The sequence below is a fragment of the Pristiophorus japonicus genome, unplaced genomic scaffold (assembly GCF_044704955.1).
Source record: "Pristiophorus japonicus isolate sPriJap1 unplaced genomic scaffold, sPriJap1.hap1 HAP1_SCAFFOLD_2040, whole genome shotgun sequence".
NCBI lineage: Eukaryota > Metazoa > Chordata > Chondrichthyes > Pristiophoridae > Pristiophorus > Pristiophorus japonicus.
In genome coordinates, this window is record NW_027251737.1 from 566 (window position 1) to 26761 (window position 26196).

At 51.9% G+C, this 26196-nt stretch overlaps 1 protein-coding gene across 1 annotated transcript in view; it reads left to right on the forward strand.

The window, feature by feature from the left end:
- Positions 1-1224: 1224 nt before the first annotated feature.
- The window catches only part of LOC139244120 (alanine--tRNA ligase, mitochondrial-like), a gene marked incomplete at both ends in the record, with an annotated part of 35741 nt that continues 10769 nt past the window's right edge, over positions 1225-26196 (forward strand). The window contains 6 exon segments of the mRNA XM_070870992.1: positions 1225-1344; positions 1346-1414; positions 4640-4785; positions 11041-11232; positions 14850-14994; positions 22324-22469. Coding sequence (XP_070727093.1) covers positions 1225-1344; positions 1346-1414; positions 4640-4785; positions 11041-11232; positions 14850-14994; positions 22324-22469 — 818 coding nt within the window.

The window sequence follows — 26196 nt, forward strand, 5'->3', positions numbered from 1 at the left end:
AGGGGGGGGAGAGAGAGAGAGAGGGGGGAAAGAAAGAAAGGGGGGGGAGAGAGAGAGGGGGTGAAGGAGGGAGGGGGGGAGGAGGAGGGGGAGGGAAGAGGGAGAGAGAGGAGGAGGGGGGGAGAGAGAGAGAGAGAGGGGAAAGAGAGAGGGGAAAGAGAGAGGGGAAAGAGAGAGAGAGGGGAAAGAGAGAGAGAGGGGGGAGAGAGAGAGGGGGGGAGAGAGAGAGAGAGAGAGAGAGAGAGAGAGAGAGAGAGAGAGAGGAGAGGGGGGAGGGGGGCGAGAGAGAGAGAGAGAGAGAGAGAGAGGGGGGGAGAGAGGGGGGAGGGGTGGGAGAGAGAGAGGGAGGAGGGTGGGGAGAGAGAGAGAGAGGGGAGAGAGGGGGGAGAGAGAAGAGAGGAGGGGGAGAGAGAGAGAGGAGGGAGGGAGGGAGGGAGGGAGAGAGAGAGAAAGGGGGAGAGGAGAGACAGAAGGGAGGAAGAGAGAGGGGAGGTGGAGGAGTGAGGGAGGGGAGGGGAGGTCGAGGGAGAGGGGGTCGCGAGAGAGAGAGAGAGGGGGGGTCGAGAGAGAGAGAGAGAGAGAGAGAGAGAAAGAAAGGGGTGTCGAGAGAGAGAGAGAGAGAGAGAGAGAGAGGGGGTGTCGAGAGAGAGGGGGGGTCGAGGGAGAGGGGGAGTCGAGGGAGAGGGGGAGTCGAGAGAGAGAGAGAGGGGGGGTCGAGGGAGAGGGGGGTCGAGGGAGAGGGGGGTCGAGGGAGAGAGAGGGGGGTCGAGAGAGAGAGGGTCGAGAGAGGGTCGAGAGAGAGAGAGAGAGAGAGGAGGTCGAGAGAGGGGGGGACAGACAGACAGAGAGAGAGGAGAGAAGAGAGAGAGAGAGGGGGGGGGGGAGAAGTGAGAGAGAGAAAGAGAGAGAGAGAGAGAGAGAGAGAGGGGGGGAAGTGAGAGAGAGAGAGAGAGAGGGGGGAAGTGAGAGAGAGAGAGAGAGAGAAGGGGGGAAAGAAAGAGAGAGAGAGAGTATGAAGGGGGGGAGAGGGGAGGGGAGAGGAGAGAGAGTGTGAAGGGGGGGAGAGAGAGAGAGAAGGGGGGAAAGAGAGAGAGAGAGAGAGAGAGAGGGGAAGCGAGAGAGAGAGAACGCTGGGGCGGGCTTTGGATGGCCCTGGGTGGAGCGGAGCGGGCACTCACTGAGCATGTTCCATGTTGTGTTTAAAGCCTCTCTCGCTCTCCGCAGTTTAAGCCCATCCTCCTGGGCACGGTGGACCCGCGGAGTGAGATGGCGCAGTACCAGCGCGTGGTGAACAGCCAGAAGTGTGTGCGAGCAGGTGGAAAACACAACGACCTGGCCGACGTGGGGTCGCGACCTCTATCACCACACCTTCTTCGAGATGCTGGGTAACTGGTCCTTCGGCGACTACTTCAAGGTGAGGAGGGGGTTACGGGGGGGCCTGTGGGTAGTGTGGGAGGTATATCTCTGGTCCAGAGGTGGGGTGGGGTGGGATGGGGAGTATCTCTGGTCTGGGGGTTGCGGGGGGTTATCTCTGGTCTGGGGGGTGGGGGGTATCTCTGGTCTGGGGGTTGCGGGGGTTATCTCTGGTCTGGGGGTGGGGGGTATCTCTGGTCTGGGGGTTGCGGGGGTTATCTCTGGTCTGGGGGGTGGGGGGGGGGTTATCTCTGGTCCGGGGGTGGGGGGGGGGGGGGGGTATCTCTGGTCTGGGGGTTGCGGGAGTTATCTCTGGTCTGGGGGGTTGGAGGGTATCTGGTCTGGGGGTTGGGGGGGGGGTTATCTCTGGTCCGGGGTGGGGGGGGTTATCTCTGGTCTGGGGGTTGCGGGGGGTTATCTCTGGTCTGGGGGGTTGGAGGGTATCTGGTCTGGGGGTTGCGGGGGGGTTATCTCTGGTCCGGGGTGGGGGGGGTTATCTCTGGTCTGGGGGTTGGGGGGTGTTGTCTCTGGTCTGGGGGGGTGGGGGGGGGTTATCTCTGGTCCGGGGGTTGGGGGGTATCTCTGGTCTGGGGGTTGGGGGGTATCTCTGGTCCGGGGGTTGGGGGGTTATCTCTGGTCCGGGGGTTGGGGGGTATCTCTGGTCCGGGGGTTGGGGGTATCTCTTGTCTGGGGGGTGGGGGGTATCTCTGGTCTGAGGGTTGGGGTTATCTCTGGTCCGGGGGTTGGGGGTATCTCTTGTCTGGGGGGTGGGGGGTATCTCTTGTCTGGGGGTTGGGGTTATCTCTGGTCCGGGGTTGGGGGGTATCTCTGGTCTGGGGGTTGGGGTTATCTCTGGTCCGGGGGTTGGGGGTATCTCTTGTCTGGGGGGTGGGGGGTATCTCTTGTCTGGGGGGTGGGGGGTATCTCTGGTCTGGGGGGTAGGGGGTATCTCTGGTCTGGGGGGTGGGGGTTATCTCTGGTCTGGGGGGTGGGGGGGTATCTCTGGTCTGGGTGGTGGGGGGGTATCTCTGGTCCGGGGGTTGGGAGGTATCTCTGGTCTGGGGGTTGGGGAGTATCTCTGGTCTGGGGGTTGCGGGGTGGTTATCTCTGGTCTGGGGGGTGGGGGTTATCTCTGGTCTGGGGGGTGGGGGGTTATCTCTGGTCTGGGGGGTGGGGGGGGTTATCTCTGGTCTGGGGGTTGGGGGGTATCTCTGGTCTGGGGGTTGGGGGGGGGTTATCTCTGGTCTGGGGGTGGGGGGGTTATCTCTGGTCCGGGGGTTGGGGGGTATCTCTGGTCTGGGGGGGTGGGGGGTATCTCTGGTCTGGGTGGTGGGGGGTATCTCTGGTCTGGGGGGTTGGGGGGTATCTCTGGTCTGGGGGGTGGGGGGTATCTCTGGTCTGGGGGGTGGGGGGTATCTCTGGTCTGGGGGTTGGGGGTATCTCTGGTCTGGGGGTTGCGGGGGTATCTCTGGTCTGGGGGGTGGGGGGTATCTCTGGTCTGGGGGGTGGGGGATATCTCTGGTCTGGGGGGTGGGGGGTATCTCTGGTCCGGGGGTTGGGGGGTATCTCTGGTCCGGGGGGTGGGGGTTATCTCTGGTCTGGGGGTTGCGGGGGTATCTCTGGTCTGGGGGTTGGGGGGTATCTCTGGTCTGGGGGTTGGGGGGGGGTTATCTCTGGTCTGGGGGTGGGGGGGTTATCTCTGGTCCGGGGGTTGGGGGGTATCTCTGGTCTGGGGGGTGGGGGGTATCTCTGGTCTGGAGGGTGGGGGATATCTCTGGTCTGGGGGGTGGGGGGTATCTCTGGTCTGGGGGTTGGGGGGTATCTCTGGTCTGGGGGGTGGGGGGTATCTCTGGTCTGGGGGGTGGGGGATATCTCTGGTCTGGGGGGTGGGGGGTATCTCTGGTCTGGGGGGTGGGGGGTATCTCTGGTCTGGGGGTTGGGGGGTATCTCTGGTCTGGGGGTTGCGGGGGTATCTCTGGTCTGGGGGGTGGGGGGTATCTCTGGTCTGGGGGGTGGGGGATATCTCTGGTCTGGGGGGTGGGGGGTATCTCTGGTCTGGGGGTTGGGGGGTATCTCTGGTCCGGGGGGTGGGGGTTATCTCTGGTCTGGGGGTTGCGGGGGTATCTCTGGTCTGGGGGGTGGGGGGTATCTCTGGTCTGGGGGGTGGGGGGTATCTCTGGTCTGGGGGTTGGGGGGTATCTCTGGTCTGGGGGGTGGGGGATATCTCTGGTCTGGGGGGTGGGGGGGTATCTCTGGTCCGGGGGGTGGGGGGGTTATCTCTGGTCCGGGGGGTGGGGGTTATCTCTGGTCTGGGGGGTGGGGGGTATCTCTGGTCTGGGGGGTGGGGGTATCTCTGGTCTGGGGGGGTGGGGGGGTTATCTCTGGTCCGGGGGGTGGGGGGTATCTCTGGTCTGGGGGTTGCGGGGGTATCTCTGGTCTGGGGGTTGCGGGGGTATCTCTGGTCTGGGGGGTGGGGGGTATCTCTGGTCTGGGGGTTGCGGGGGATATCTCTGGTCTGGGGGGTGGGGGATATCTCTGGTCTGGGGGGTGGGGGGTATCTCTGGTCTGGGGGGTGGGGGATATCTCTGGTCTGGTGGGTGGGGGGTATCTCTGGTCTGGGGGTTGGGGGGTATCTCTGGTCTGGGGGGTGGGGGATATCTCTGGTCTGGGGGGTGGGGGGTATCTCTGGTCTGGGGGGTGGGGGGTATCTCTGGTCTGGGGGGTGGGGGGTATCTCTGGTCTGGGGGTTGGGGGGTATCTCTGGTCTGGGGGTTGGGGGGTATCTCTGGTCTGGGGGGTGGGGGGTATCTCTGGTCTGGGGGTTGGGGGGTATCTCTGGTCTGGGGGGTGGGGGGTATCTCTGGTCCGGGGGGTGGGGGGTATCTCTGGTCCGGGGGTTGCGGGGGATTATCTCTGGTCTGGGGGGTGGTATATCTCTGGTCTGGGGGTTGGGGGGTATCTCTGGTCTGGGGGTTGGGGGGTATCTCTGGTCTGGGGGGTGGGGGGGTATCTCTGGTCCGGGGGGTGGGGGGTATCTCTGGTCTGGGGGTTGGGGGGTATCTCTGGTCTGGGGGTTGCGGGGGTATCTCTGGTCTGGGGGTTGCGGGGGATTATCTCTGGTCTGGGGGGTGGTATATCTCTGGTCCAGGGGGATATCTCAGGCTGAGATCTGTGGGCAGGGAGATTCGGGATTGGTCCGACATTAACTGTTCCCTGTGTGCGGCAGGAGGAAGCCTGCGGAATGGCCTGGGAGTTGCTGACTGAGGTGTACGGGATCCCGCGGGATCGGCTCTACGTGACCTTCTTTGGTGGAGACCCGCCGTCTGGACTGGCACCTGACGAGGAGACACGAGAGATCTGGCTGAGCATTGGGTGAGTGAGTGCGCAGTCTCTGGCGTTAAGCTGCGAGGCTCAGGGGTGAGGGGACACTGGCGTCGCCTCCCAGGAGTCTCTCCAACCCTCGTCCAGGCTTTCATTACCTCCTGACATGACTATTCCAGTACTCTCCTGGCCGACCTCCCATCTTCCACCCTCCATAAACTTCCATCTCATCCAAAACACTGCCTCATCATCATCATAGGCAGTCCCTCAGAATCGAGGAAGACTTGCTTCCACTCTAAAAGTGAGTTCTTGGGTGACTGAACAGTCTAATACGGAAATTACAGTCTCTGTCACAGGTGAGGGAAGGGATGGGTGGGAGCCTTGAGGGTGTCCTTCAAACGTTTCCTCTGCCCACCTTTGGCTCGTTTGCCGTGAAGGAGTTCCGAGTAGAGCGCTTGCTTTGGGAGTCTCGTGTCCGGCATGCGAACAATGTGGCCTGCCCAGCGGAGCTGATCGAGTGTGGTCAGTGCTTCAATGCTGGGGATGTTGGCCCATCCACTCTTATCGAAACCACTCACAATTTTATACCTCAATCAGGTCTCCCCTCAGCCTCCTCTGTTCCAAAGAAAACAGACCCAGCATCTCCAATCTTTCCTCAAAGCCAAAATTCTCCAGTCCAGGAAACATTCTTATAAATCTCCTCTGCACCCTCTCCAGTGCAATCACAGCTTTCCTGTAATGTGGTGACCAGAACTGCACACAGTACTCCAGCTGCAGCATAACCAATATTTTATACAGTTCAAGCACAGCCTCCTTGCTCATGTATTTATTAGTCGAGGCATGGAATACAAGTATTCCGTATGCGTTCTTAACCACCTTATCTACCTGGCCTGCTACCTTCAGGGATCTGTGGACCTGCACTCCCAGGTCCCTCTGTTCCTCTACACGTTTCAGTGTCCTACCATTTAATATGTGTTCCCTTGCTTTGTTAGATCTCTACAAATACATTACCTCACACTTCTCTGGACTGAATTCCATTTGCCACTGTTCTGTCCACCTGGCCAGTTCATTGATATCTTCCTGCAGTCTACAGCTTTCTTCTTCATTATCAACCACACAGCCGATTTTAGTATCATCTGCAAACTTCTTAATCCTACCCCCTACATTTAAGTCAAAATCATTGATATATACCATAAAAAGCAAGGGACCTAGCACTAAGCCCTGCAGAACCCCACTGGCAACGTCCTTCCAGTCACAAAAACATCCATCAACCATTATCCTAAGCCAATTTTGGATCCAACTTGCCACTTTAACCCATGGGCTTTAACCTTCGTGACCAGTCGGCCATGTGGGACCTTATCTAAAGCTTTGCTAAAGTCTATATATACTACATCATGTGCACTGCCCTCATCGACCCTCTTGGTTACCTCCTCAAAAAATTCAATCAGGTTAGTCAAACACGATCTTCCCTTAACAAATCCGTGCTGACTGTCCTGATTATCCTTGCCTTTCTAAATGTAGATTTATCCTGTCCTTCAGGATTTCTTCCAATAATTTTCCCACCACTGAGGTTAGGCTGACAGGCCTGTAATTACTCGGCTTATCCTTTTCTCCCTTCTTAAACTAGGGTCTCACATTAGCTGTCCTCCAGTCCTCCGGAACCCTGCCTGAATCTAAAGAAGACTGGAAAATGATGGTCACTGCCTCTGCTATTTCCTCTCTTGCTTTGCTCATCAGCCTGGGGATGCATTTCATCTGGGCCTGGGGACTTATCCACTTTCAAAGCCGCTAAACCACTTTAATACCTCCTCTTTCGTTATGTTCCAGAATTTCACACTCCTCCTCGATAGCAATATCTACATTGCCCCTTTCCTTTGTGAAAACAAATGCAAAGTATTCATTAAGAACCATACCCACATCTTCCACCTCCACACACACATTACCCTCATGGTCTCTAATAGGCCCTACCCTTTCTTTAGTTATCCTCTTTGTCATGTATTCAACTGTCATTGTAACCCATGTATAAACTGACCTAAGTTGTACACTGTGAGAACACTGACCACTAGGTGGTGAACTTGTGGGAGACACTCCTAACCTGGACTTTCAGGTATAATAGGGGAAGCTCCACCCACCTTCTTCACTTCAGTGCTGGCTAATAAAGGACTGGTCACAGAGCGACCTTCTCTCAAGTATGGACCTCGTGTGTATTTGTACTGTATAGTAAGGACATATCACTCTTGCTCTTAATATATTTATAGAACATCTTTGGGTTTAACTTGATTGTACTTGCCACGTATTTTTCATGCTTTCTCTTAGCATTCGTAATATCCTTTTTAATTCCACCTCTAAACTTTCTATATTCCTCCAGAGATACAGTATTTCGCCGTTGGTATACAACATAAGCGTCCCTTTTTTTCTTTATCCTCCCCTGTAAGTCCCTTGACATTCAGGGGGCTCTAGAATTGTTGTTCCCGCCCTCTTTCTTTAAGGGCACATGAGCCCTCCGGATCTCCTCCTTGAATGCCTCCCACTGTTCTGACACTAATTTACCTTCAAGTAGCTGTTTCCAGTCCACTGTGGCCAAATCACTTCTCAACTTAGCAAAGTTAGCTTTTACATAAGAATTAGGAACAGGAGTAGGCCATCTAGCCCCTCGAGCCTGCTCCGCCATTCAATAAGATCATGGCTGATCTGGCCGTGGACTCAGCTCCACTTACCCGCCCTCTCCCCGTAACCCTTAATTCCCTTCTTGGTTAAAAATCTATCTATCTGTGACTTGAATACATTCAATGAGCTAGCCTCAACTGCTTCCTTGGGCAGAGAATTCCACAGATTCACAACCCTCTGGGAGAAGAAATTCCTTCTCAACTCGGTTTTAAATTGGCTCCCCTGTATTTTGAGGCTGTGCCCCCTAGTTCTAGTCTCCCCGACCAGTGGAAACAACCTCTCTGCCTCGATCCTGTATATCCCTTTCATGATTTTAAATGTTTCTATAAGATCACTCCTCATCCTTCTGAACTCCAATGAGTAAAGACCCAGTCTACTCAATCTATCATCATAAGGTAACCCCCTCATCTCCGGAATCAGCCTAGTGAATCGTCTCTGTACCCCCTCCAAAGCTAGTATATCCTTCCTTAAGTAAGGTGACCAAAACTGCACGCAGTACTCCAGGTGCGGCCTCACCAATACCCTGTACAGTTGCACAAGACCTCCCTGCTTTTGTACTCCATCCCTCTCGCAATGAAGGCCAACATTCCATTCGCCTTCCTGATTACCTGCTGCACCTGCAAACTAACTTTTTGGGATTCATGCACAAGGACCCCCAGGTCCCTCTGCACCGCAGCATGTTGTAATTTCTCCCCATTCAAATAATATTCCCTTTTACTGTTTTTTTTTTTTCCCAAGGTGGATGACCTCACACTTTCCGACATTGTATTCCATCTGCCAAACCTTAGCCCATTCGCTTAACCTATCTAAATCTCTTTGCAGCCTCTCTGTGTCCTCTACACAACCCGCTTTCCCACTAATCTTTGTGTCATCTGCAAATTTTGTTACACTCTGTCCCCTCTTCCAGGTCATCTATGTATATTGTAAACAGTTGTGGTCCCAGCACCGATCCCTGTGGCACACCACTAACCACTGATTTCCAACCCGAAAAGGACCCATTTATCCCGACTCTCTGCTTTCTGTTAGCCAGCCAATTCTCTATCCATGCTAATACATTTCCTCTGACTCCGCGTACCTCTATCTTCTGCAGTAACCTTTTGTGTGGCACCTTATCGAATGCCTTTTGGAAATCTAAATACACCACATCCATCGGTACACCTCTATCCACCATGCTCGTCATATCCTCAAAGAATTCCAGTAAATTAGTTAAACATGATTTCCCCTTCATGAATCCATGCTGCGTCTGCTTGATTGCACTATTCCTATCTAGATGTCCCGCTATTTCTTCCTTAATGATAGTTTCAAGCATTTTCCCCACTACAGATGTTAAACTAACCGGCCTATAGTTACCTGCCTTTTGTCTGCCCCCTTTTTTAAACAGAGGCATTACATTAGCTGCTTTCCAATCCGCTGGTACCTCCCCAGAGTCCAGAGAATTTTGGTAGATTATAACGAATCCATCTGCTATAACTTCCGCCATCTCTTTTAATACCCTGGGATACATTTCATCAGGACCAGGGGACTTGTCTACCTTGAGTCCCATTAGCCTGTCCAGCACTACCCCCCTAGTGATAGTGATTGTCTCAAGGTCCTCCCTTCCCACATTCCCGTGACCAGCAATTTTTGGCATGGTTTTTGTGTCTTCCACTGTGAAGACCGAAGCAAAATAATTGTTTACGGTCTCAGCCATTTCCACATTTCCGATTATTAAATCCCCCTTCTCATCTTCTAAGGGACCAACATTTACTTTAGTCACTCTTTTCCGTTTTATATATCTGTAAAAGCTTTTACTATCTGTTTTTATGTTTTGCGCAAGTTTACCTTCGTAATCTATCTTCCCTTTCTTTATTGCTTTTTTAGTCATTCTTTGCTGTTGTTTAAAATTTTCCCAATCTTCTAGTTTCCCACTAACCTTGGCCACCTTATACGCATTGGTCTTTGATTTGATACTCTCCTTTATTTCCTTGATTATCCACGGCTGGTTATCCCTTCTCTTACCGCCCTTCTTTTTCACTGGAATATATTTTTGTTGCGCACTATGAAAGAGCTCCTTGAAAGTCCTCCACTGTTCCTCAATTGTGCCACCGTTTAGTCTGTGTTTCCAGTCTACTTTAGCCAACTCTGCCTTCATCCCACTGTAGTCCCCTTTGTTTAAGCATAGTACGCTCGTTTCTGACACAACTTCCTCGCCCTCAATCTGTATTACAAATTCAACCATACTGTGATCACTCATTTTCCGCAATTTGGGACTTTTATTCCTGGTCTTTCCTTATCCTTATCCATAACTACCTTGAATCTGACTGAATTATGGTCACTGGCACTCAAATGCTCCCCCACTGATACCCCTTCAACCTGCCCAGCTTCATTCCCCAAAACTAAATCCAAGACTGCCCCTTCTCATGTTGGGCATGCTACATACTGACTAAAAAAGTTCTCTTGCATGCATTTTACGAATTCTGCACCCCCTATACCCTTCACACTATGTTTGTCCCAATCAATATTAGGATAGTTGAAATCCCCTATTATTACTGCCCTATGGTTTTTTGGACTTCACAGCAATTTGCCTACATATTTGTTCCTCTATCTCCCTCCCACTGTTTGGGGGTCTATAATACACATCCAGCAGTGTGATCGCCCCTTTTTTGTTTTTTAGTTCGACCCATATGGCCTCATTTGATGATCCCTCTAACATATCATCCCTCCTCACCGCTGTAACTTTTTTAATCAATACCGCGACCCCCCCCCTCTCTGTCCTGTCTAAAAATCCTCTAACCAAGAATATTGAGCTGCCAAACCTGCCCCTCTTTCAGCCATGGCTCTGTAATGGCTGTAATGCCATACTTCCAAGTGTCTCCCTGTGCCTTATCTGCTTGTGGGATGTAACGGTGCTGAATTGTCTGTCGCGTTTCCTACATAACAACAGTCGCTACACATCAAAAGTACTTTGTTGGCTGTAAAGCACTTTGGGACGTTCTGAGGTCTTGAAAGGTGTTCTAGAAACTTCTTTGCTTCCCAACCTCTGCAACTTCATCCAGCCCTACAGCGCTCTCTGAGCTCCTCCTTCGTATCACTGATTTTAATCGCTCCACCATTGGTGGCCGTGCTTTCAACTGCTGATGCCCTGAGCTCTGGAATTCCCTCCCTAAACCTTTCTGCCTCTCTTTACTCCTTTTAAGAAGCTCCTTAAAACCTACCTCTCAGTCACCCAATATCCTTATGTGGCTCGGGGTCAAATTTTGTCTCATAACCACTCCTTGGATGTTTTACTACGTTCAAGGCACCATCTAAATGTATGTTGCTGTTGTTTAGATGCTCAGGTGCCTCTTGCGAAGGAGCTGCACACAATGGGAGGCGGTGGCCAACTCGTGAGACGTGTACACGAGATCGGAGTGAGGGTAGAACGGAGACTTGAGGAACTGAAATGAGGGAGTGTTGTCCACTGTCTCCGGCCCTGGTCCACGCCTCAGCACTGTTGGACGGCCTCATGAGGGCTGGACGTGGGGTGACTGCTCCAGGCAGTTTCTGACACAATGGCTGTGCTTACGGTTTAACCAGGACACCCATGCCGAGGGTCAGGGGATGTTGGGGTCAAAGGCCAACCACGTTCTGAGCGGTCCTTCTGTGTTTTTTTTCCCTCAGTGTTCCCCCCAACCGTGTGCTTCCATTCGGGCTCGCGGATAACTTCTGGGAGATGGGAGAGACAGGCCCCTGTGGGCCATGCACCGAGATACACTACAACCATGGGGTAGAGTCAGGGGCGGCGGAACAGGTCAACACAGGCAACCCGCTGCTGGTGGAGATCTGGAACCTGGTCTTCATGCAGTACAACAGGTCAGTGTGAGCCCAGGGGTCAGTGGCCAGAATCAGTGTGAGGTCAGGGGCTAGAATCAGTGTGAGGTGAGGAGTCAGGGGCCAGAATCAGTGTGAGGTCAGGGGCCAGAATCAGTGTGAGCCCAGGGGTCAGGGGCCAGAATCAGTGTGAGGTCAGGAGTCAGGGGCCAGAATCAGTGTGAGGTCAGGGGCTAGAATCAGTGTGAGCCCAGGGGCCAGAATCAGTGTGAGGTGAGGGGTCAGAGTCATTGAGGGCTCAGGTTGGGCGGGAGACGTTGAGAGGAACATAGAGTGTTTGATGGGACAGTGTAGAGGGAGCTTTACTCTGTATCTAACCCGTGCTGTACCTGCCCTGGGAGTGTTTGATGGGACAGTGTAGAAGGAGCTTTACTCTGTATCTAACCCCCTGTACCTGCCCTGGGAGTGTTTGATGGGACAGTGTAGAGGGAGCTTTACTCTGTATCTAACCTGTGCTGTACCTGCCCTGGGAGTGTTTGATGGGACAGTGTAGAGGGAGCTTTACTCTGTATCTAACCCCCTGTAACTGCCCTGGGAGTGTTTGATGGGACAGTGTAGAGGGAGCTTTACTCTGTATCTAACTCCGTGCTGTACCTGCCCTGGGAGTGTTTGATGGGACAGCGTAGAGGGAGCTTTACAGGTATTTATAGACCAGTTAGCCTGATATCAGTAGTGGGGAAAATGTTGGAATCAATTATTAAAGATGTAATAGCAGCGCATTTGGAAAGCAGTGACAGGATCGGTCCAAGTCAGCATGGATTTATGAAAAGGAAATCATGCTTGACAAATCTTCTAGAATTTTTTGAGGATGTAACTAATAGAGTGGACGGGAGAACCAGTGAATGTGGTGTATTTGGACTTTCAAAAAGCTTTTGACAAGGTCCCACACAAGAGATTAGTGTGCAAAATTAAAGCACATGGTATTTGGGGGTAATGTATTGACATGGATAGAGAACTGGTTGGCAGACAGGAAGCAAAGAGTGGGAATAAACGGGTCCTTTTCACAATGGCAGGCAGTGACTAGTGAGGTACCGCAAGGTTCAGTACTAGGACCCCAGCTATTTACAATATATATTAATGATTTAAACGAAGGATTTGAATGTAATATCTCCAAGTTTGCAGATGACATAGAAACATAGAAAATTGGTGCAGGAGTAAACCATCCGGCCCTTCGAGCCTGCACCACCATTCAATAAGATCATGGCTGATCATTTCCTCAGTACCCCTTTCCTGCTTTCTCTCCATACCGCTTGATCCCTTTAGCCGTAAGGGCCATATCTAACTCCCTCTTGAATATATCCAATGCACTGGCATCAACAACTCTCTGCGGCAGGGAATTCCACAGGTTAACAACTCTCTGAGTGAAGAAGTTTCTCCTCATCTCAGTCCTAAATGGCTTACCCCTTATCCTTAGACTATGTCCCCTGGTTCTGGATTTCCCAACATCGGGAACATTCTTCCTGCATCTAACCTGTCCAGTCCCGTCAGAATTTTATATGTTTCTATGAGATCCCCTCTCATCCTTCTAAACTCCAGTATATAAAGGCCCAGTTGATCCAGTCTCTCCTCATATGTCAGTCCAGCAAATCCCGGGAATCAGTCTGGTGAACCTTCGCTGCACTCCCTCAATAGCAAGAACGTCCTTCCTCAGATTAGGAGACCAAAACTGAGCACAATATTTCAACACTAAGCTGGATGGCAGTGTGAGCTGTGAGGAGGATGCTATGAGGCTGCAGGGTGACTTGGACAGGTTAGGTGAGTGGGCAAATGCATGGCAGATGCAGTATAATGTAGATAACTGTGAGGTTATCCACTTTAGTGGCAAATACAGTAAGGCAGAATATTATCTGAATGGTGACAGATTAGGAAAAGGAGAGGTGCAGTGAGACCTGGGTGTCCTAGTACATCAGTCATTGAAAGTTGGCATGCAGGTACAGCAGGCGTTGAAGAAGGCAAATGGTATGTTGGCCTTCATAGCTAGGGGATTTGAGTATAGGAGCAGGGAGGTCTTACTGCAGTTGTACTGGGCCTTGAATTATGCAAAGTTTTGTCTTCTAATCTGAGGAAGGACATTCTTGCCATCGAAGGTTCACCTGACTGATTCCTGGGATGGCAGGACTGACATATGAAGAAAGACTGGATCAACGCGGTTTATATTCACTAGAAGAATGAGAGGGGATCTCATAGAAACATATAAAATTCTGATGGGTTTAGACAGGTTAGATGCAGGAAGAATGTTCCCGATGTTGGACAAGTCCAGAACCAGGGGTCACAGTCTAAGGATAAGGGGTAAGCCATTTAGGACCGAGATGAGGAGAAACTTCTTCACTCAGAGAATTGTGAACCTATGGAATTCTCTACCACAAAGTTGTTGAAGCCAGTTCGTTAGATATATTCAAAGGGGAGTTAGATATGGTCCTTACGGCTAAAGGGATCAAGGGGTATGGAGAGAAAGCAGGAATGGGGTACTGAAGTTGCATGATCAGCCATGATCTTATTGAATGGTGGTGCAGGCTCAAAGGGCCGAATGGCCTACTCCTGCACCTATTTTCTCTGTTTCTGTGTCTAACCTGTACTATACCTGCCCTTGGTGTGTTTGATGGGACAGTGTAGAGGGAGCTTTACTCTGTATCTAACCCCGTGCTGTACCTGCCCCGGGAGTGTTTGATGGGACAGTGTAGAGGGAGCTTTACTCTGTATCTAACCCGTGCTGTACCTGCCCTGGGAGTGTTTGATGGGACAGTGTAGAGGGAGCTTTACTCTGTATCTAACCCGTACTGTACCTGCCCCGGGAGTGTTTGATGGGACAGTGTAGAGGGAGCTTTACTCTGTATCTAACCCGTGCTGTACCTGCCCTGGGAGTGTTTGATGGGACAGTGTAGAGGGAGCTTTACTCTGTATCTAACCCCCTGTACCTGCCCTGGGAGTGTTTGATGGGACAGTGTAGAGGGAGCTTTACTCTGTATCTAACCCCCTGTACCTGTCCTGGGAGTGTTTGATGGGACAGTGTAGAGGGAGCTTTACTCTGTATCTAACCCGTGCTGTACCTGCCCTGGGAGTGTTTGATGGGACAGTGTAGAGGGAGCTTTACTCTGTATCTAACCCGTGCTGTACCTGCCCTGGGAGTGTTTGATGGGACAGTGTAGAGGGAGTTTTACTCTGTATCTAACCCGTGCTGTACCTGCCATGGGAGTGTTTGATGGGACAGTGTAGAGGGAGCTTTACTCTGTATCTAATCCCATGCTGTACCAGCCCTGGGAGTGTTTGATGGGACAGTGTAGAGGGAGCTTTACTCTGTATCTAACCCCCTGTACCTGCCCTGGGAGTGTTAGATGGGACAGTGTAGAGGGAGCTTTACTCTGTATCTAACCCGTGCTGTACCTGCCTGGGAGTGTTTGATGGGACAGTGTGGAGGGAGCTTTACTCTGTATCTAACCCGTGCTGTACCTGCCCTGGGAGTGTTTGATGGGACAGTGTAGAGGGAGCTTTACTCTGTATCTAACCCCCTGTACCTGCCCTGGGAGTGTTTGATGGGACAGTGTAGAGGGAGCTTCACTAGATTTGAGCAGTGTTTACTGGATGTTCTTTCTCTCCTGTAGGGAGGCCGACCACAGCCTTCGCCCTCTCCCACAGCACAGCGTCGACACTGGGATGGGACTTGAGCGATTGGTTACCATTCTGCAAGGGAAATATTCCAATTATGACACTGACCTCTTCACTCCCATTCTCGACGCCATTCACAGGGTAAGAACAGTCTGCTCCGCGGGCGAGGGGATTCCCGGGGACCCCTGAGTGAGAGGGATTCCTGAGAGAGGAATTTCCAGTGTCACCCGAGGTGAGAGAGGGATTTCCGGGGGCCCCCAAGTGAGAGGGGGATTTCCGGGGCCCCCCGAGGGCAAGGGGGACTTCTGAGGGCGAGGGGGATTCCCGGGGCACCCCGAGTGCGAGGGAGATTCCCGAGTTTGAGGTGGGTTTCTGGCGTACCTCGAGTGAGCTTAATTAATCTCGTAGTAAAGGATACTCTAGGGAAGAGTGATCATAGCATGTTGGTATTTTACATTCAGGTTGAGGGTGAGAAACTTGGGTCTCAAACCAGTGTCCCGAACTTAAATAAAGTCAATTACAGAGATATGAAGACAGAGTTGGCTAATGTGGACTGGGAAACTGGATTAAAGGGTAAGACGGTAGATAAGCAGTGGCAGATATTTATGGAGATATTTCAAAACTCTCAGCAGATATATTCCAGTGAGAAAGAGTCTAATGGAAGGATGAACCATTCGTGGCTAACTAAGGAAGTTAAGGATGGTATAAAATTGAAAACAAAAGCATCAATGTTGCGAAGAGTAGTGGTAGCCCAGAGGATTGGGAGATATTTAGAAACCAGCAAAGGACGACGTTAAAAAAGAGAGCGAGAAGATAGATTATGAGAGTAAACTAGAAAAAATGTAAAAATAAACAGCTAGAGCTTCTACAGGTATATAAAAAGGAAGAGAGTGGTTAAAGTAAATGTTAGTCCCTTAGAGGATAAGACTAGGGAATTAATAATGGGAAACAGGGAAATGGCAAAGACTTTGAACAAATATTTGTTATCTGTCTTTACAGTAGAAGACACTAAAAGCATCCCAATAATAATTGACAATCAAGGGGCTATAGGGAGAGAGGAACTTAAAATGATCACTATCACTAGAGAAAAAGTACTAGGCAAACTAATGGGACTAAAGGCGGACAAGTCTCCTGGACCTGATGGTCTGCATCCTAGGGTATTACAAGAAATGGCTGCAGAGATAGTGGATGCATTGGTTGTAATCTGCCAAAATTCCCTGGATTCTGGAGAGGTCACAGTGGATTGGAAAACTGCAAATGTACAGTTCTTTTGAGGATGTAATGAACATGATGGATAAAGGGGAACCGGTGGATGTGGTGTATTTGGATTTCCAGAAGGCATTCGATAAGGTGCCACATAAAGGGTTTACTGCACAAGATAACAGCTCATAGTGTTGGGGGTAATATATTAGCGTGGATAGAGGATTGGCTAACTAACAGAAAACAGAGTCGGGAATATGGGACATTTTCGGGTTGGCAAACTAACTAGTGGGGTGCCAGAGGGATCAGTGCTGGGGCCTCAACTATTTACAGTCTATATTAATGACTTGGATGAGGGGACCAAGTGTATTGTAACCAAATTTGCTGATGATAGAAAAATAGGTAGGAAAGCAAATTGTGAAGAAGACACAAATAATCTGCAAAGGGATATAGATAGATTAAGTGAATGTGTAAAAATTTGGCAGATGGAGTATAATGTGGGAAAATGTGAGGTTATCCACTTTGGTAGGAAGAATAAAAAAGCAAATTATTATTTAAATGGAGAGAGATTACAAAATGCTGCAGTACAGAGGGATCTGGGGGTCCTTGTACATGAAACCCAAAAAGTTAGCATGCAGGTACAGCAAATAATCAGGAAGGCAAATGGAATGTTGGCCTTTATTGCAAGGGAGATGGTGCATAAAAGTAGGGAAGTCCTGCTACAACTGTACAGGGTATTGGTGAGGCCACACCTGGAGTACTGCGTACAGTTTTGGTATAAGGATGGATATACTTGCATTGGCGGCAGTTCAGAGAAAGTTCACTAGGTTGAAAGGCTGAGCAGGTTGGGCCTATACTCACTAGAGTTTAGAAGAATGAGAGATGATCTTATTGCAACATACAAGATACTGAGGGGGCTTGTCCGTGTAGATGCAGAGAGGATGTTTCCCCGAGTGGAGGAATTTAGAACTAGGGGGCATAGTTTCAGAATAAGTAGTCACAGAAACATAGGAAATAGGTGCAGGAGGAGGCCATTCGGCCATTTGGGCCTGCATCACCATTCAATAAGATCATGGCTGATCATTCACCTCAGTACCCCATTCCTGCTTTCTCTCCATACCCCTTGATCCCTGTAGCCGTAAGGGCCATTTCTAACTCCCTCTTCAATATATCTAACAAACTGGCATCAACAACTTTCTGTGGTAGAGAATTCCACAGGTTAACAACTCTGAGTGAAGAAGTTTCTCCTCATCTCGGTCCTAAATGGCTTACCCCTTATCCTTAGACTGTGACCCTGGTTCTGGACTTCCCCAGCATCGGGAACATTCTTCCTGCCTCTAACCTGTCCAGTCCCGTCAGAATTTAATATGTTTCTATGAGATCCCCTCTCATTCTTCTAAACTCCAGTGAATACAGGCCCAGTCGATCCAGTCTCTCCTTATATCTCAGTTCTGCCATCTCAGGAATCAGTCTGGTGAACCTTCGCTGCACTCCCTTAATAGCAAGAACGTCCTTCCTCAGATTAGGAGACCAAAACTGAACACAATATTCCAGGTGTGGCCTCACCAAGGCCCTATACAACTGCAGTAAGACCTCCCTGCTCCTATACTCATATCTCCTAGCTATGAAGGCCAACATTCTATTTGCCGCCTTCACCACCTGCATGCCAACTTTCTATGACTGATGTACCATGACACCCAGATCTCGTTGTACCTCCCCTTTTCCTAATCTCTCACCATTCAGGTAATATTTTGCCTTCCTGTTTTTGCCACCAAAGTGGATAACCTGTGGATAACCTCACATTTATCCACATTATACTGCATCTGCCATGCATTTGCCCACTCACCTGACCTGTCCAAGTCACCCTGCAGCCTCTTATAAGAACATAAGAATTAGAAACAAGTAGGCCATCTAGCCCCTCGAGCCTGCTCCGCCATTCAACAAGATCATGGCTGACCTGGCCGTGGACTCAGCTCCACTTACCCGCCCGCTCCCCATAACCCTTAATTCCCTTCTTGGTTAAAAATCTATCTATCTGTGACTTGAATACATTCAATGAGCTAGCCTCAACTGCTTCCTTGGGCAGAAAATTCCACAGATTCACAACCCTCTGGGAGAAGAAATTCCTTCTTAACTCAGTTTTAAATTGGCTCCCCCGTATTTTGAGGCTGTGCCCCCTAGTTCTCGTCTCCCCGCCCAGTGGAAACAACCTCTCTGCCTCGATCTTGTCTATCCCTTTCATTATTTTAAATGTTTCTATAAGATCACCCCTCATCCTTCTGAACTCCAACGAGTAAAGACCCAGTCTACTCAATCTATCATCATAAGGTAACCCCCTCATTTCCCGAATCAGCCGAGTGAATCATCTCTGTACCCCCTCCAAAGCTAGTACATCCTTCCTTAAGTAAGGTGACCAAAACTGCACGCAGTACTCCAGGTGCGGCCTCACCAATACCCTGTACAGTTGCAGCAGGACCTCCCTGCTTTTGTACTCCATCCCTCTCGCAATGAAGGCCAACATTCCATTCGCCTTCCTGATTATCTGCTGCACCTGCAAACTAACTTTTTGGGATTCATGCACAAGGAACCCCAGGTCCCTCTGCACCTCAGCATGTTGTAATTTATCCCCATTCAAATAATATTCCCTTTTACTGTTTTTTTTTTCTCCCAAGGTGGATGACCTCACACTTTCCGACATTGTATTCCATCTGCCAAACCTTAGCCTCTTAGCGTTCTCCTCACAGCTCACACTGCCACCCAGCTTAGTGTCATCTGCAAACTTGGAGATATTACACTCAATTGCTTCATCTAAATAGCTGGGGTCCCAGCACTGAACCCTGCGGCACTCCACTAGTCACTGCCTGCCATTCTGAAAAGGACCTGTTTATCCCGACTCTCTGCTTCCTGTCTGCCAACCAGTTTTCTATCCACGTCAGTACATTACACCCAATACCATGCTTTAATTTTGCACACCAATCTCTTGTGTGGGACCTTGTCAAAAGCCTTTTGAAAGTCCAAATACACCACATCCACTGGTTCTCCCTTGTCCACTTCACTAGTTACATCCTCAAAAAATTCTAGAAGATTTGTCGAGCATGATTTCCCCTTCATAAATCCATGCTGACTTGGACCGATCCTGTCACTGCTTTCCAAATGCGCTGCTATTTCATCTTTAATAATTGATTCCAACATTTACCCCACTACTGATGTCAGGCTAGCCGGTCTATAATTAACCGTTTTCTCTCTCCCTCCTTTTTTAAAAAGTGGTGTTACATTAGCTACCCTCCAGTCCATAGGAACTGATCCAGAGTCGATAGACTGTTGGAAAATGATCACCAATGCATCCACTATTTCTAGGGCCACTTCCTTAAGTACTTGAGGATGCAGACTATCAGGCCTCGGTTCAATTTCCCGAACACAACTTACCGCCTAATAAGGATTTCCTTCAGTTCCTCCTTCTCTCTAGATCCTCGGTCCCCTAGTATTGATGGGATTGAAGGCCGATAAATCCCCAGGGCCTGATGGACTGCATCCCAGAGTACTTAAGGAGGTGGCCTTGGAAATAGCGGATGCATTGACAGTCATTTTCCAACATTCCATAGACTCTGGATCAGTTCCTATGGAGTGGAGGGTAGCTAATGTAACCCCACTTTTTAAAAAAGGAGGGAGAGAGAAAACAGGGAATTATAGACCGGTCAGCCTGACATCGGTAGTGGGTAAAATGATGGAATCAATTATTAAGGATGTCATAGCAGTGCATTTGGAAAGCAGTGACATGATAGGTCCAAGTCAGCATGGATTTGTGAAAGGGAAATCATGCTTGACAAATCTTCTGGAATTTTTTGAGGATGTTTCCAGTAGAGTGGACAAGGGAGAACCAGTTGATATGGTGTATTTGGACTTTCAGAAGGCTTTCGACAAGGTCCCACACAAGAGATTAATGTGCAAAGTTAAAGCACATGGGATTGGGGGTAGTGTGCTGACATGGATTGAGAACTAGTTGGCAGACAGGAAGCAAAGAGTAGGAGTAAATGGGTACTTTTCAGAATGGCAGGCAGTGACTAGTGGTGTATCGCAAGGTTCTGTGCTGGGGCCCCAGCTGTTTACATTGTACATTAATGATTTAGACGAGGGGATTAAATGTAGTATCTCCAAATTTGCGGATGACACTAAGTTGGGTGGCAGTGTGAGCTGCGAGGAGGATGCTATGAGGCTGCAGAGTGACTTGGATCGGTTAGGTGAGTGGGCAAATGCATGGCAGATGAAGTATAATGTGGATAAATGTGAGGTTATCCACTTTGGTGGTAAAAACAGAGAGACAGACTATTATCTGAATGGTGACAGATTAGGAAAAGGGGAGGTGCAAAGGGACCTGGGTGTCATGGTTCATCAGTCATTGAAGGTTGGCATGCAGGTACAGCAGGCGGTTAAGAAAGCAAATGGCATGCTGGCCTTCATAGCAAGGGGATTTGAGTACAGGGGCAGGGAGGTGTTACTACAGTTGTACAGGGCCTTGGTGAGGCCACACCTGGAGTATTGTGTACAGTTTAGGTCTCCTAACTTGAGGAAGGACATTCTTGCTATTGAGGGAGTGCAGCGAAGGTTCACCAGACTGATTCCCGGGATGGCGGGACTGACATATGAAGAAAGACTGGATCAACTGGGCTTATATTCGCGAGTTCAGAATAATGAGAGGGGATCTCATAGAAACGTTTAAAATTCTGACAGGTTTAGACAGGTTAGATGCAGGAAGAATGTTCCCAATGTTGGGGAAGTCCAGAACCAGGGGTCACAGTCTAAGGATAAGGGGTAAGCCATTTAGGACCGAGATGAGGAGAAACTTCTTCACCCAGAGAGTGGTGAACCTGTGGAATTCTCTACCACAGAAAGTTGTTGAGGCCAATTCACTAAATATATTCAAAAAGGAGTTAGATGTAGTCCTTACTACTAGGGGGATCAAGGGTTATGGTGAGAAAGCAGGAATGGGGTACTGAAGTTGCATGTTCAACCATGAACTCATTGAATGGCGGTGCAGGCTCGAAGGGCCGAATGGCCTACTCCTGCACCTATTTTCTAAGTTTCTCTATGTTTCTATGTATTTCCGGAAGGTTATTTGTGTTTTCCTTCGTGAAGACAGAACCAAAGTATTTGTTCAACTGGTCTGCCATTTCTTTGTTCCCCATTATAAATTCACCTGAATCCGACTGCAAGGGACCTAGGTTTACTTTCACTAATCTTTTTCTCTTCACATATCTATAAAAGCTTTTGTAGTCAGTTTTTATGTTCCCAGGAAGCTTCCTCTCATACTCTATTTTCCCCCTCCTAATTAAACCCTTTGTCCTCCTCTGCTGAATTCTAAATTTCTCGCAGTCCTCAGGTTTGCTGCTTTTTCTGGCCAATTTATATGCCTCTTCCTTGGATTTAACACTATCCCTAATTTCCCTTGTTAGCCACGGTTGAGCCACCTTCCCCGTTTTATTTTACTCCAGACAGGGATGTACAATTGTTGAAGTTCATCCATGTGATCTTTAAATGTTTGCCATTGCCTATCCACCGTCAACCCTTTAAGTATCATTTGCCAGTCTATTCTAGCCAATTCACATCTCATACCATCGAAGTTACCTTTCCTTAAGTTCAGGACCCTAGTCTCTGAATTAACTGGGTCACTCTCCATCTTAATAAAGAATTCTACTGTATTATGGTCACTCTTCCCCCAAGGAGCCTCGCACAACAAGATTGGTAATTAGTCCCTTCTCATTACACATCATCCAGTCTAGGATGGCCAGCTCTCTAGTTGGTTCGTCAATATTTAAAACGGAAATGAGTAATTTCTTCTCTGAGGGTTGTGAATCTGTGGCATTCTCTGCCCCAGAGAGCTGTGGAGGCTGGGATATTGAATATATTTAAGATAGACAGATTTTTGAATAATAAGGGAGTGAAGGGTTATGGGGAGTGGGCAGGGAAGTGGAGTTGAGATCAACATCAGATCAGCCATGAACTTATTGAATGGCAGAGCAGGCTTGAGGGGCCAAATGGCCGACTCCTGCTCCTATTTCTTATGGTCTTTTTCCTGAGTGAGTGGAAGATTCCTGAGGGCGAGGGGGATTCCCGGGTACCTCGTGGGAGCCTGCAGGGAGGGGTTTTCTCCAGGAGCCCTGCGGGATTGAGGGTAGAGGATTTCTCCGGGAGCTTTGCGGAGCTGGAGATGGGGTACTTCCTGCGATGGGGAGAGCTGACGGTTCTGCCATTGTCCTGTTGTTGTTTGTCCAGGGATCGGTGGCCCCTCAGTACCGGGGATTGGTCGGAGCAATGGATCCCAGCTCCGTGGATATGGCGTATCGCGTGATCGCTGATCATATCCGCACTCTCACCGTCTGCATTGCTGACGGAGTCTATCCTGGGATGACCGGAGCTCCGTGAGTCTCCTGAGCTTAATCTGCACCTTTAGGGGGTGGTGTTGGGTGTCGGTGTGCTGGGCAGGTATCGGACGGTCAGTGTCAGTGTGCCGGGCAGGTATCGGACGGTCAGTGTCAGTGTGCCGGGCAGGTATCGGACGGTCAGTGTCAGTGTGCCGGGCAGGTATCGGACGGTCAGTGTTGGTGTGCCGGGCAGGTATCGGACGGTCAGTGTCAGTGTGCCGGGCAGGTATCGGACAGTCAGTGTTGGGTGTCGGTGTGCCGGGCAGGTATCGGACGGTCAGTGTCAGTGTGCCGGGCAGGTATCGGACGGTCAGTGTTGGTGTGCCGGGCAGGTATCGGACGGTCAGTGTTGGGTGTCGGTGTGCCGGGCAGGTATCGGACGGTCAGTGTTGGGTGTCGGTGTGCCGGGCAGGTATCGGACGGTCAGTGTTGGGTGTCGGTGTGCCGGGCAGGTATCGGACGGTCAGTGTCAGTGTGCCGGGCAGGTATCGGACGGTCAGTGTTGGTGTGCTGGGCGGGTATCGGACGGTCAGTGTCGGTGTGCCGGGCAGGTATCGGACGGTCAGTGTTGGGTGTCGGTGTGCCGGGCAGGTATCGGACGGTCGGTGTGCCGGGCAGGTATCGGACGGTCAGTGTCGATGTGCCGGGCAGGTATCGGACGGTCAGTGTTGGGTGTCGGTGTGCCGGGCAGGTATCGGACGGTCAGTGTTGGGTGTCGGTGTGCCGGGCAGGTATCGGACGGTCAGTGTTGGTGTGCCGGGCAGGTATAGGACGGTCAGTGTTGGGTGTCGGTGTGCCGGGCAGGTATAGGACGGTCAGTGTTGGGTGTCGGTGTGCCGGGCAGGTATCGGATGGTCAGTGTCGGTGTGCCGGGCAGGTATCGGACGGTCAGTGTCGGTGTGCCGGGCAGGTATCGGATGGTCAGTGTTGGTGTGCCGGGCAGGTATCGGACGGTCAGTGTTGGTGTGCCGGGCAGGTATAGGACGGTCAGTGTTGGGTGTCGGTGTGCCGGGCAGGTATCAGATGGTCAGTGTCGGTGTGCCGGGCAGGTATCGGACGGTCGGTGTTGGGTGTCGGTGTGCCGGGCAGGTATCAGATGGTCAGTGTCGGTGTGCTGGACAGGTATCGGACGGTCAGTGTTGGGTGTCGGTGTGCCGGGCAGGTATCAGATGGTCAGTGTCGGTGTGCCGGGCAGGTATCGGACGGTCAGTGTCGGTGTGCCGGGCAGGCATCGGACGGTCAGTGTTGGGTGTCGGTGTGCCGGGCGGGTATCGGACGGTCAGTGTTGGGTGTTGGTGTGCGGGGCAGGTATCGGACGGTCAGTGTTGGGTGTTGGTGTGCCGGGCAGGTATAGGACGGTCAGTGTTGGGTGTTGGTGTGCCGGGCAGGTATCGGACGGTCAGTGTTGGGTGTCGGTGTGCCGGGCAGGTATAGGACGGTCAGTGTTGGGTGTCGGTGTGCCGGGCAGGTATCGGACGGTCAGTGTTGGGTGTCGGTGTGCCGGGCAGGTATCGGACGGTCAGTGTTGGGTGTCGGTGTGCCGGGCAGGTATCGGACGGTCAGTGTCGGTGTGCCGGGCGGGTATTGGACGGTCAGTGTTGGGTGTCAGTGTGCGGGGCAGGTATCGGACGGTCAGTGTTGTGTGTCGGTGTGCCGGGCAGGTATCGGACGGTCAGTGTTGGGTGTCGGTGTGCCGGGCAGGTATCGGACGGTCAGTGTTGGTGTGCCGGGCAGGTATCGGATGGTCAGTGTCGGTGTGCCGGGCAGGTATCGGACGGTCAGTGTTGGTGTGCCGGGCAGGTATCGGATGGTCAGTGTCGGTGTGCCGGGCAGGTATCGGACGGTCAGTGTCGGTGTGCCGGGCAGGTATCGGACGGTCGGTGTTGGGTGTCGGTGTGCCGGGCAGGTATCGGATGGTCAGTCAGTGTTGGGTGTTGGTGTGCCGGGCAGGTATCGGACGGTCAGTGTTGGGTGTCGGTGTGCCGGGCAGATATCGGACGGTCAGTGTTGGGTGCCGGTGTGCCGGGCAGGTATCGGACGGTCAGTGTTGGGTGTTGGTGTGCCGGGCAGGTATCGGACGGTCGGTGTTGGGTGTCAGTGTGCCGGGCAGGTATCGGACGGTCAGTGTTGGGTGTTGGTGTGCCGGGCAGGTATCGGACGGTCGGTGTTGGGTGTCAGTGTGCGGGGCAGGTATCGGACGGTCAGTGTTGGGTGTCAGTGTGCCGGGCAGGTATCGGACGGTCAGTGTTGGGTGTCAGTGTGCCGGGCAGGTATCGGACGGTCAGTGTTGGATGTCGGTGTGCCGGGCAGGTATCGGACGGTCAGTGTTGGGTGTCGGTGTGCCGGGCAGGTATCGGACGGTCAGTGTTGGGTGTCAGTGTGCGGGGCAGGTATCGGACGGTCAGTGTTGGGTGTCAGTGTGCGGGGCAGGTATCGGACGGTCAGTGTTGGGTGTCAGTGTGCGGGGCAGGTATCGGACGGTCAGTGTCGGTGTGCGGGGCAGGTATCGGACGGTCAGTGTTGTGTGTCGGTGTGCCGGGCAGGTATCGGACGGTCAGTGTCGGTGTGCCGGGCAGGTATCGGACGGTCAGTGTCGGTGTGCGGGGCAGGTATCGGACGGTCAGTGTTGTGTGTCGGTGTGCGGGGCAGGTATCGGACGGTCAGTGTTGGGTGTCAGTGTGCGGGGCAGGTATCGGACGGTCAGTGTCGGTGTGCGGGGCAGGTATCGGACGGTCAGTGTTGTGTGTCGGTGTGCCGGGCAGGTATCGGACGGTCAGTGTCGGTGTGCGGGGCAGGTATCGGACGGTCAGTGTTGGTGTGCCGGGCAGGTATCGGACGGTCAGTGTCGGTGTGCGGGGCAGGTATCGGACGGTCAGTGTTGGGTGTCGGTGTGCCGGGCAGGTATCGGACGGTCAGTGTCGGTGTGCGGGGCAGGTATCGGACGGTCAGTGTTGGGTGTCGGTGTGCGGGGCAGGTATCGGACGGTCAGTGTTGGTGTGCCGGGCAGGTATCGGACGGTCAGTGTCGGTGTGCCGGGCAGGTATCGGACGGTCAGTGTTGGTGTGCCGGGCAGGTATCGGACGGTCAGTGTTGGTGTGCCGGGCAGGTATCGGACGGTCAGTGTTGGTGTGCGGGGCAGGTATCGGACGGTCAGTGTTGGGTGTCGGTGTGCCGGGCAGGTATCGGACGGTCAGTGTCGGTGTGCCGGGCAGGTATCGGACGGTCAGTGTTGGGTGTCGGTGTGCGGGGCAGGTATCGGACGGTCAGTGTTGGGTGTCGGTGTGCCGGGCAGGTATCGGACGGTCAGTGTCGGTGTGCGGGGCAGGTATCGGACGGTCAGTGTTGGGTGTCGGTGTGCGGGGCAGGTATCGGACGGTCAGTGTTGGGTGTCGGTGTGCCGGGCAGGTATCGGACGGTCAGTGTTGGGTGTCGGTGTGCCGGGCAGGTATCGGACGGTCAGTGTCGGTGTGCCGGGCAGGTATCGGACGGTCAGTGTTGGGTGTCGGTGTGCGGGGCAGGTATCGGACGGTCAGTGTTGGGTGTCGGTGTGCCGGGCAGGTATCGGACGGTCAGTGTTGGGTGTCGGTGTGCCGGGCAGGTATCGGACGGTCAGTGTTGGGTGTCGGTGTGCCGGGCAGGTATCGGACGGTCAGTGTCGGTGTGCCGGACAGGTATCGGACGGTCAGTGTTGGGTGTCGGTGTGCCGGGCAGGTATCGGACGGTC